This window comes from Anoplopoma fimbria, chromosome 9 (genome assembly GCF_027596085.1).
Source record: "Anoplopoma fimbria isolate UVic2021 breed Golden Eagle Sablefish chromosome 9, Afim_UVic_2022, whole genome shotgun sequence".
NCBI classification, from domain to species: domain Eukaryota; kingdom Metazoa; phylum Chordata; class Actinopteri; order Perciformes; family Anoplopomatidae; genus Anoplopoma; species Anoplopoma fimbria.
The window spans coordinates 25652805-25665246 of record NC_072457.1 but is presented as its reverse complement, the minus strand read 5'-3'; the positions used below and the strand labels follow the sequence as shown (position 1 = coordinate 25665246).

The 12442-nt window shown below is 42.8% G+C and overlaps 1 protein-coding gene across 1 annotated transcript; it reads left to right on the top strand.

Moving 5' to 3' along the window:
• Positions 1-5820: 5820 nt before the first annotated feature.
• On the top strand, positions 5821-11600 carry dusp5 (dual specificity phosphatase 5). Its single transcript, XM_054604280.1, has 4 exons — positions 5821-6316; positions 7584-7723; positions 8438-8657; positions 10812-11600. The coding sequence occupies exons 1-4, from the start codon at positions 5953-5955 to the stop codon at positions 11216-11218; spliced, it is 1131 nt and encodes a 376-aa protein (XP_054460255.1). The 5' UTR covers positions 5821-5952; the 3' UTR covers positions 11219-11600.
• The last annotated feature ends 842 nt before the right edge of the window (positions 11601-12442 follow it).

The window sequence follows — 12442 nt, the reverse complement described above, 5'->3', positions numbered from 1 at the left end:
TGGCAAGCCAAATCAGGAAATGTCCTCACTATTTTCTGAAGTGATTTCCCCAAATTTCTGTTGGATCTCTGCTAGAAATACCTTCAAGTGACGGTATGAAAGAACACAGAGTTCTTAAAGCAATGATACATTTAAGAGTTTATGAGCCATTCTGATGGGAAACAGAACGGAGCGGCTTCCAGATGTAGGTGTGTGAGTGTGAATGTGAGGCAGCTGAAGAGCATGTAGTCATCTCTCCTAGCTTGTCATCTGTCCCCGATGGCACACTTGTGTTATTTTTAAGAGATGTGATAAACATGAACTCTTGCATAAAACTCCTCTCTTATAACAAGGTAGTGCTTTGGTTCACAGTACAGTACACGACGTGATTCAGCTCTCCTCAGACTTACAGCACCTCGCCAACCGTGAGTGATGTCTGTTTTGTGGAACAGCTGAACACACAATGACACCATGGGTAGAAGAAATAACCAGGTGTGTATGTTTTTCTTTATAGTTTAAACGTCACAGAGGAGAGCGGCGACGCCTCGAGCTCCACGGCGAATTCCCACGCCGATCTCACCTCTGTGGCACAAACAGGGCAAGCCACATTTATCACCACCTGAGGCCTCGACTATTTTTATGCAATGGAAATTTCACGCGGAGACCCATGTGTGACTTTTCTTTCGAACAATTAATGGGGGTCAGTTTAATCTCTCTCTCTCTCTGTCTCTCTGTCTCTCTCTCTCTCTCTCTCTCTTTCTTGCCTAAGAGTTTGCCTCAAAGCGTCCTGACATGACGGGGAGCGGTGGGAGGGAATGGTGGGGTGAGTCAAGTCTTGGAGGCATTTTTTTGTGTGTAGCCCATGTGTGTCTGCGTCTGAGTGTGTGTGTGTGTGTGGGCTCAGCATGTGTCATCCGGGCCATCATATCATGACTTGAACTCAGGAATGCCAAACATTTCTGTCCCACATTGGATTTGGCAGCCACAGGTTGACTGGTCCCTTTGGATGTGACATGATGTGAGTGTGTGGTTACTCACAACGCTGACATTTGTTGATGCTGTCTCCACTCATAAACATGGCCGGTGTTTGACTACAGGCCAGAAGCATTCCCAGAAATACTTCTACTTCGTCTTGTGTGCTTTACTTACCTAAAATTGAACTTGATTTTCTTTATATTGTAATTGTTTTCCCATCCCTAATATTCTGTCATAACTCTGTATTAAAAGACTAAAAGCTGATCTGTTCATATGAGGGAACATTTTTACAGTTTTAATGTAATATTATCAGAAAGATTTTTTATTTTACTTATATTATATGAGTCTTTTTTTCATCATAATAATAAGTTTGGCTGATTGTACTAATAAAACAGAAGACTGAGGCAAAACTACCTCAGTCAGTAGGGACCTAGGAGCGCCAGATTCAAGTCCAAACATGGCCCATGTCCGGAGTGTGGAGCGGTGCCAGTTTGCCTCACTGCCAATGTGCACTCCAGCACGCCACCGCTCCCCCGAACTGCTCCCCAGGCGCTGTTTCCCTGCTGGGCCTAATACTCGGTTAAATACAGAGGCTAAAGCATTCAAATACACATAATACCATAGATATAAAAAATAAAAGCATAATATATTTTAAAGTGCAAAATGTGCTGTTTTCTGCCAACAATACTTAGAATCCAGAGTACATATACTTTTATATATTATAATTTTACTTTTTTTATCAGTAATGGTGAAAAAAAACAGGATTTTGTTCTCCAAAATGCATTTCTTCTGATGATTTTCTCTTTTTAAAACTTTGGGGGACCAGAAATGACTACTGTTGTTACAAAGAATGCACGGCAAAGTATGAATTGTCACTCTGCACTGAAACCCCTTCTTTGAGCCATTTTTGGTGAAGGAGTGAACTCTGTGGTTACTGAGGCGAGATGAGTAATGTGGGCCTTATTAGGAAAAAGTGTCATCATCTGGAGGCTCAGTCAGCAAATCAGGAAACACCTGCAATGCTGAGGGGGGAGGGTGTGGGAGGGAGAGGGTGTCCCGTTGAAGGCAACCTATTGTGTTTTGGAGCTTTTAATAAGTCACGTGGAAAAAGGGGACATTCTGAGCAGGAAGTGACATGACGCACATACATACCGTGGCTAATTCAGTTTGGTCAACAGTAATTGTCTGGTGCAAATAAAAACGTCTTCTGACACGAGTTACGTGCAGCACAAAAAACAGTAACATCACGATGGCTGCAGTGTAAACTATTCTGTCAACAAATAATGTAAACATGTCATTTTTTTCTTAATATTTCTTCCTGTTTTACTTTTTTGCAAACAACTGGGCAAATGTAGACTGTGTGGCTTGATATCAAAATACAAGGACATTACAGTGAAGTTTGACTCTGAACAACTTTTGGAGTTATCCCTCAGGTTCTTTCTAGATCCTCCATTTTGGATCAATGTTCAACAACAGCAAGAAATGAATTATAGAGTAAACAGAAAAGACCAGAGAACAGTACAAGACTTGATAATCTGTTTCTGTGAGTCATTGACAGTTGAAGGGTATTTCTTAGAAAATTAACAGGAAATTGCAAAACTTTTTACTTTGAAATTGAAAGGGCAGGTCCATTAAAAGCAGGCACCAAACCAAACTACAACTACACTGCAACATTTCACCATAATAAAACTTGAATGCAGTAATGATCACATATTACTGACATCTAAAAGTGTTACATTTTCTTGCGTTAATGCTTCTGTGTGAACATTATCAAACTCATCCAGCAGACTGTTATTGTTATTCCCTAGAGGAGTAAGAACACTCGTCTCATGTTATGTTGATGAGAACAGAAGCACAGGTGAAAACAACAGGTTGTGATGTTGTGAATTAGTTGGAATCATTAACTAAGATCATGTCAGTACATGATGTAGAATTGATATATGTTGCACACATTCCCACAGAATGTGAACATAATCCACAGTTAAATGGTTTGATGGCTAACAAAAAAAAAATACTATTTTGAGCAGTAAGTTGACCTGAATCTGAGCGATCTTTAAAGACTGTCTTACTTGTGCATGACAGAATATAGAGGCCAGCTCTTGAGCAGGAAAATCACGAGCCAGGTTAACTTTTTAGTACTTTCTTCCCTTTATTGCTGCAGCTCATCATTATTTTCATCATTGATTAATCTACTCATTACTTTTCAATTAATCGTTTGGCCTATACAGAATGTCAGCAAATAGGAATAAATGGCCGTAATTTGCACAAGCTCCCAGAGCCCAGAGTGATATTCAAAATAAAAATAGAAAACATAAATGCAAATTTAGCTGTTGCACTTGTGACCCAATGACATCACCACACAGATGACACACTTTGTGAACACACTGCGTTTGACACAGCTACGGCCGACAGAACAGTCCTAACAGCCGACCAGCTGACTCCAGCTCTCTGTGCAGGCAGGACAGTGGCTGGCTTAAAAAAATGCCTGCCTGTATCCTAAATATATTAGGAATACTACAGAGAGAGACAAAGAGAAAAGAAAAAGAGGGCAGATATTTAGAAATAAAGGACTGGAGTGAGAGGCCGGTTGAACACCTTGTTTATCTGGCTCATCTGGGCCTACTGTTGTTATTTACAGCTGACACTAACAAACCCTGTAATTAAATGAGGGCTCGGAAACGGATGGTGGGCCTCCCGGCTCATCAGCCATGATGTCACAAGCCCAGATTAGACTGGACCATATGCCACGCTGCCTGCTGTCCCTCTAATCCTCAGCCACCATCCACTGCCAGGCATCTATCTATCTATCTATCTATCTATCTATCTATCTATCTATCTATCTATCTATCTATCTATCTATCTATCTATCTATCTATCTATCTATCTATCTATCTATCTATCTATCTATCTATCTATCTATCTATCTATCCATCCATCCATCCATCCATCCATCCATCCATCCATCCATCCATCCATCCATCCATCCATCCATCCATCCATCTGTCTGTCTGTCTGTCTGTCTGTCTGTCTGTCTGTCTGTCTGTCAGCACCACATGCAGTGTGCTTTCTCCATCATTGAATAATGCTGCCATGAACTAGAGAGCTATCTTTTCTTTTTTTCTTTTTTTGTGTTTTTCTTTTTTCCGGTGTCTGTCCATCTGTGTCTGTCACTGCGTACGTCTCGCTCTCTATTCATTTGTAACAATTCTGCTCTGTCCCCCCCCCCCCCCTCTCTCTCCCTGTTTTGCTATGATTCCAACGCATTCATCCAGCAGACACAACATGATGTAACATATAATTTGTTGGACTCATTTCACCAAAGAGGCTTTCAGTGCCTCTTGTTTACGCTATGTTTAGGCTACATTTTAAGCATGCTTTGGCATTTGAATGTTGATCTTCCATCCCACTCTAAGTAGGAATCTCTACCAATAAAACCCCAAATAATTTCATCACATAAAGTATGTAATGGGTCAGAGATTCCCCTGAACAATAACAAAGTCAAATCATCTAATTAGCGAGGAGTTTCAGGAGTGACTGTAATGGCTCCTTCAGTAAGTTAATAATTATTAATGAAAGAAAATAAATAGTTCAACATTTTTAGGAAACAAACTTTTTTTGCTAAAAGTTAGATAAGAAGATTGATACGACTCTCTTGCTCTTTTGGGTAAATTCAAAATGGTTTGAGTTGGATTAAGAGCTAAAGTTACATATTTACAGTAAATCCTAACAGAACCCAAACACGGTCCCGCACTGCGTGTTAGGATTGATTGCAGGTCATGTGAGAAAATGCAGTGTGACGTTTAAACCTGTTAATTCATTTGGGGGATTAGGTTTACATGCTGAGGGATATAACGCAGGTTCACTGGACTATAAATGGGAGGCGGAAGTTAGAGGTTGCTTTGGTCAGCTACTTGTCGTCCAGCCACTGAGCTCTCCCTGAACGTCCCCACAATACTGAGTACTACATGCAAGATTATTATAAGTAGCCTTAACAAAAAAAATACATATTTGGGGATTAACAGTTCTCGGAGTTTAGTACCTACTATGTGAACATAAGATATTATATAGCATTTCTATTAGCTATTTTATTATTGTAAGTGTTATTTTTGGAAGACCTGCAGTTTATCATGGGGGCTCTATGTGTTTTTACATTTACCGTGTACATTTTATAGGGCTATAACAATTAGTTCAATGAATCAATTGATAGGTGGAGAAAATGAGAGTTTACATGTAGGCATAAACAGCAACAATTCCAATAATGAATTCATTATTGTTTAATGCAAAACATCCCCTAGTCTCCTGCTTCTTAATTAGGAAGGTTTTAATTTCATTTTCTCGGTTTTGTCTCATTAAAATTTGTATCTAATTTCAAAAATGTTCTGACGTTTTGGGGACCAATGAATAATCAGAGAATCAGCACATTAATCAATGTTAAAATCAATGGGTTTTTTTTTTTTTTTTCCAGTCCTTATTCATATGGTATCCTTATGTGTAACACTTCCTGGTGGATGTGTATCTGTGTTAGGCTCTTCATCACTCATCTAATAGCCTAGTATCTCTATTACTTGTCATTGGGCTTTTATATTTGATAGCATCAGAAAAAGTCCGGGGGATGTCCAGTATTGTTTTCTGTCTTATTAAAGTCACCCTGCCCGTCTGGTGAGAGCCGGTGAACGGTCGTCCACCGGAGAGCACACAGTGAGCTGTAGTAGGGGCTTTTTATTGACCCACAGCGGGGGCGGAGTCTCAATCCAGTCATAGATGTGGGCGGGGCCTCTCTCCGAGATCACACCTCGCCGGTGTCCATATATGGGTCGTGACGTCACGCGCCGGAGGTTCCATTCACATAAAACCGATGGGCCGGGATCCCCTCTGAGGACATGTAGACAGGGACGCGTACGGGACTCCTCGCTCGCCCGTATATCCGCCGCTCAGGAGTATAATCTGAATTCTTCAGGCAATAACAACAACAACAACAACAACAACAACATCATCAACATGAAGGTATCCAGCGTAGACTGCCGGAGACTCAGGAAAATCATCCGGAAGGAGAGCGGGAGCTGCCTCATCGTGGATTGCAGACCGTATCTCTCATTCGCCAACTCCAGCATCACCGGCTCCGCCAACGTCAATCTCAACTCGGTGGTGGTCCGGAGGTCCCGGGGAGGGCCGGTGCCTCTGCAGTTTGTCATCCCGGATGAGAGGTCCCTGCTCCGGCTTCGGGAGGGGAGCATATCGACCATCGTGGCTCTGGACGAGCGGACGTCCCACTGGCAGAAACTGAAGAAGGACAGTGTAGCACAAATAGTCATAAACACGCTCTCACATCTGGCCAGCGGGGCCAACATCTGTTTCCTCAAAGGTGAGAGCTTCTTTAAATGAAACTTCGTCTTTAATGTAGAATGCATTTGTTGTTTTAAGAATAGGATTATATTAAAGATTAGAAACGTAAAAGAAATTCAGCACGGGGATTTACAGATTCAATATTTTATAGTATATATATATATATATTTTTTTTTTTTTTTTAATGAGTGTCTTATAATGAAACACACTTTATGTAGTAGCAAGTCATATTTTATTAATTCAAATCTTCATAAACTGCGGTCAGTGAGGCAAAAATAAATGATTGTCCATTTTTGTTTCTGAGAGCTATTTCCATATTTTGAAGGTGTAACCATATGTTTCATACATTTCTATTAGACTTTCCCTCAGAATGAATAGGAATTGAAACCACACTTCCCTCATTATCCGAGCTGCTTACATTTCTCTCTCACTTCTCGGGGAGACTAATGTCCTGCGTGCGTCAACGGAGCGGATGAGTCAGTGCGAGAATTAGTGGTGCAATGACTTCCACTAATAAAAACCGAAAGAAAGAACCCCCCCCAACCAGTTAGTTCAAAATGTGATAATGTGTTAAAACACCTCCATTTCCGTCTGTCACCTCTGCGCCTCCGGGACGGTGCCCTAACAGGATTACCAGGCTCCACTAATTAATTAGGCGCTTCTAATCAGGTTATAGATGTTATAATCCGCTCCTAAGACATGTTTCATAACCGCTGCTGTTTCACAAGACGTTTTGGGCCTTTGTGTGTGTGTGCAGGGGCGCCGAAAAGGGGGGGGTAAAGGAGACGGATTCTAGGGGCCCATGATGGAGGGGGGCCCAGAGAGGCCCCTAATGATGATGAAATTATAATACAGAAAAAATAATGACACTAAGTTATTAACTAACATATATTTAGTTTTTTCTATTTTTTCATGGAAGAGTTTATTTCCAATTTAAGAATCAGTGGTGCAGCAAATAAATGACTCAAAATGAATTCCATTGTATTCAGAGTGCTCAGTTCTTCCCCTACTGTACATGTCAACTGTCATGCTGTTCTTCTTTCACAAATATGGTAATGATAGTCAAAAATACCATTAAAATGCATAATTGTATGTAAAATAGCATCAAAAAATTTTGCCGCTGTGTTGGGGGCCCTGTAAAGATTCTTTTCATGGGGCCCAAAATCCCTAGCGGCGCCCCTGTGTGTGTGTGTGTGTGTGTTAATGGGGAAGCAGGGTTATTGTAAGCTTGTTTATTACAGTGTGTGCTCACGGTTCTCCCCCCTCTCCGCCCCCTCTTCTCTCAGGAGGATACGAGAACTTCCACTCTCAATACCCTGAACTTTGCACTGAGGTGAAAACCATCGACCAGAGCGGAACTGAAACCGAGAAAAGAGTCAACATCAACAGCGAGAAGCTTTCTCACCACAAACCAGATTACGATCAGGTATGGAAACACCCTTCACAATACAGCAGGGCCTACTTCCTACTCTCCCACACATGGGGCACGACAGTTTTTTTTATTTTTAACCTTATCTAAAAAAAAAAGAAAGAAAAAAAAGAAATCCACACATCCAAAGTTCCCTGCGGACATTAGAGAGACTTATATTTGGCAGGAGCCCATCAAAAACATTTCCTCATCATACACATGATAGTCTCTGACCTTCCCTGCTCTCCCACACATCTCATATTTGACACCGTGATGCCCAGCTGACACCAGAGCGCCCCCGTAGAGAAAAACACTCTTTCATCTCTGACCTTCTATCTCCTCCACTGCCCAAACAGAAAGCATGTGGCCGCTTCACATCCCAGATAGCGCTCTATTGTGTCTGGTCGACATGTTGTGGGTCATTTAACTTAATGGCTTACATAATATGGGGAAATCCATACGTCGTCCGGCTTCATGCATCCGCGTGCGTGTGGTTTGCGGCTGGACGTAATGTTCTCTCTCTGCAGCTTATTGAGCTGACAGGTGTTTGGATGTTGTGGCTCCGACCGTTTTCTCAGGGGTTTGGATTATGGGTGGATTAAAGCAGATGCGTTAAGAACTGGGGTCCAGTATTGTGTCTTATTCGGTGGCTGTGAAATCCCACTGTGTTGTCTGTATATTCTAGTCCTTATCTGAATGAACTGACATCTCTCTCTCTCTCCCCCCTCTCAGGGTAAGCCTGTGGAGATCCTGCCTTTCCTCTACCTCGGTAGTGCCTATCACGCCTCCAGACAGGACTATCTAAGCGACCTTCACATCACGGCCTTGCTCAATGTGTCGCGCAGGGACCTGCAGCCGGCCAAGGGCCACTACGACTACAAGTGGATCCCAGTGGAGGATAACCACATGGCCGACATCAGCTCCCATTTCCAGGAGGCCATAGATTTTATCGGTGAGTGCAACGGAAGAAACAATTCTTTGCGTCTGAATCTGAATGCTAAAAAAAAGTCACTCATCCAAGTGGTTCAGTCAATCAAACTAGCCAGGAAGGGAATTAAATATACCACCACCTTCTCCTGGAACATCAAGTTCTGTATATTTATAGTGCGACATCACCATAAGTAGTCTCCTCTGCATAGGTGTGTTTATTTTCAGCAATGCGTCTTCAAATAAACCTCCCCTTTGTCACGGCCTGCCACCATTCCCAAATAGAGGGCTATAAACTGTAATCAGTTTAACTTGATCGCCTGCCTTCAATCCTCCATCAGCATATCCAGCCAGCTTGCTTTCATTCAGGATTTGCTCTCATCTCCCTTCCTCCCCCGTCTTTACTTGAAAAAGACACTCCCAATGCCGTCATCGCCTCCCAGGCCTAATCTCGGTAGCTTACTCGGCCGGGTGTGGCCAGTCAGTGTGACAACTGGGTGAGCTGTCCGAGTTTAGTAATGGCCGGGTGAATGGGGGTTGGGGGCTGACTGACACACACACACACACACACACACACACACACACACACACACACACACACACACACACACACACACACACACACACACACACACACACACACACACAAACACAGTTGTTTATGATGGTTAGTGACACATAATCAGAGAGAACATATTGGTGGTTGCTCGCAGGAGGAATCATTGCTGGGCCCGATGGCAGCGGGGCAATGAGTGTGTTACAGAGGAAGAGAGGGTGTGTGGGAGAGGAGAGAGGTGCTGTATAATACCAGCAGCAGCAAAAGATGTACATCATGTGCTATTGTCTATTTATAACCAGGCACAACCAAGGGCGAAGCTCACCCACGAGCAGCTTGGCCTCCCAGCAGTGCTATTGTTAGGTATTGTGCATTGTTTTGCGGACCCAGCCCACATTTAGGGTGTCTGCCCGTCTATTATTACATAAGGCCGCTAATCGTTCCAGGGTGCAGGTTTAACCTACATTCAGAGAGGGCCACCGGAATGTATCAACCACGCCAAGTGATTAGAAATGCACGCAAATAATCACCAAACTGCAGTTGGCCCCCCCAAAAATGAAAATCAATGACCGATCAGGAACCCTTTTGACCTGGTGACGGATGCAGAGTCACGGAGGATGTGATAAATATTATTGACCCACTGCTGCCGTCACTCCTTCCTTTCACCCCCACCACCCTCCACCCCACATGGGAAGTTCATCCATCATTCATGGGGTTTATAGAGAGGCTGTCAGAAGTCACCGTTGTTCGGCCTGCAGTGGCTCTCAGGACCAGACAGATGTGTTTCAATTGTTGTAATTGTTTCTATTTAGTGTATAAAGAGAGAACCAAGTGTCTGTAGGTCGATTGAATTTGCACACGAGACAGAAGAGGAGACGTGTAGGCGTTTTGCAGTAGCTCTAGGAATTAGCAAAATCTTGAACTGTGTCGTGAGTGACACTTGTGCAGATGACATAAAGTCGATATCTGTGTGGGCATTAGAGCACGCAGACAGGCGTGTAGGAGTGCTGCTGCTCCAAATTAGAACACAGCGAGCTCTGCAGCAGCACCCAGCGCCCCCACAAGCAGTGTAGGAGAAGGAAAAGTCTCATGTACAGCTGCACTCTGTGACTCAGACGAGCCTCACAAGTGTCTGTGCGTGTCCAACTAAAACTGGTATGAGATGTGCGCACATTTCTGTGTCCCTACAAATGAGGTGCTCCGACAGGGTTGAGTGTGAGAGAGAGAGAGAGAGAGAGAGAGAGAGACACTAGACGGATGTGCAGAAAAGTGTTTGCATTAATTAGAGAGTGGGAGTGAGGAGTAGGCGATGATTACACAGTTAAAATGTGATTTTTCAGTCGTTATTATTCACTGTTTCAAATTCAAATTCAATTATTCATTGCAACCTCTCAATCAGCACAACTTGACTTTAGAAATATCAATTACAGACACACAAATAAAACGAAATATAAAACCTGACCCACCACCATGGCCTCTTTTTTGAAATGGGCATTTATTATAAAAATAAATAAATCAACGCAAGGTTTGATTGACATCATTTTATGGATGATCACAGAAAGAAAGTCGAAAGATGTCACCACAGATCATTAACGTTAGCTTGTCTTCTTAATCTCCTTCCAGATCACGTGAATCAATCTGGGGGAAAGGTTCTGGTCCACTGCGAGGCGGGCATCTCCCGCTCGCCTACCATCTGCATGGCCTACATCATGAGGACGCAGCGGCTGCGGCTGGATGCGGCCTTCGACATCATCAAGCAGCGCCGGGCAGTCATCTCACCCAACTTCAGTTTCATGGGTCAGCTGCTGCAGTATGAGTCCGAGGTGCTCTCCACGGCCCCGGCTCATGCCACCACGCCCGAACCCGCCACACCCTGCGCCCCAGAGTCCGCCTCCTTTTTTGCCAACGACTTCAACACCACCTTCAACACCAAAAACTTTGAGCCATCCGTGTTCACCCTCCCTACCTCTTGCCTGCAGTCCCCGGTCCACCACCAGTTCAATCTGAGCCCAATAACCGCACTGCCTTAAAATGAACCGTGACTGCTTGTAGTCTTACTTGAAAAAAATAAATAAAAAAGTAATGGTCTTTGTGTGCCTGGTGTTGAAACCAGCAAAGCAGATAGACAGAGACAGAAGAGTCGAGATAATAGTAATCACTTCATGAGACTTGAAAACGACGGGCTACAGACGTCAATGTTGTTCTCCAATCTTCTGAACTGCTACGATGAAACACAGCACAGTGATGAACTGCAATATACATGCCTTAGGTTGATATTGTGATTTTATGCCTATTCACAAATACAGTCAGGCATTTAAACCTAATTTATTTGAAAATTACTGTCTGTCTGATCTTTTTTCAATAATGTGGATGTTAATATGTGTTTAATAAATGTTTTCACCACAAACATAACTCTGTTGTCCTGTTATCACTCTAGCATTACGTTTTAAGGGTTATAGGCTAACTGGGAGATCAAATGGGATTACAAGTGGACTTTTTTCAGGTAATTTACTTCAGGACCAGCCCTCAAAAAAACATGACAGGAAGAATCAATGAGAGGGTTTACATGCACATTAGTATCCTGTTTTTTTCTTAACCTTATTCTGGTTTAGATCTTATCCAGGATATGATGTTTACATGGGACACGAGAAACCTGGTAACCCATAAAGAAACACTTAATCCTTAAATTTAATGGGGGAAAAAATCGAATTAACCTTCCTCAGATTTGGATATGTAACTTGTTAAAGTCAGATAGAAATAAGTATGCATGAAGCTATATTAAAACACTGCATGGCAGTATCCTGGTTTCTATTAGAGTACTCCAGGTCTCTGAAAGCAGGATCTTTACATCCACAGCAATAAACAGGAAACAGGCCTAAATAGAGCAGAGGAGACAACAGTGACACCTGCAGTGACAGAGACAGACAGGTGTTATCACTATTAATGAAAACCAGCCACAGGTGAAGAATTTCAGTCAAAAGCACCATTTGAAACAGAAGACTTGAAGAATAAAGCATGTAGTTGTGAGTATTATCAGTATTATCAGTAACATGATTGTTTTTGACACAGTTGACCAACACTTGTCTGTGTCTCGTGGGCTTCTCAGAGCCATCGACTGCTTTCTGTCTTTGGCGCCTAGAATACAGGGATATGGACTGTACCAACTGTACAAATGGGGAGGTAAGTACATAGCAGACGTGTCCAACACGTTATTTACATACAAACAAATAAGACCACAGGTTGAAGACACTGCA

Bases quoted from the DNA above. Each gene is read 5' to 3' on its own strand.
- dusp5 (XM_054604280.1), top strand. From the start codon at position 5,953: ATGAAGGTATCCAGCGTAGACTGCCGGAGACTCAGGAAAATCATCCGG. The intron at 6,317-7,583 runs GTGAGAGCTTCT...CTCTTCTCTCAG, and splicing joins CAACATCTGTTTCCTCAAAG to GAGGATACGAGAACTTCCAC. The intron at 8,658-10,811 runs GTGAGTGCAACG...ATCTCCTTCCAG, and splicing joins GGAGGCCATAGATTTTATCG to ATCACGTGAATCAATCTGGG.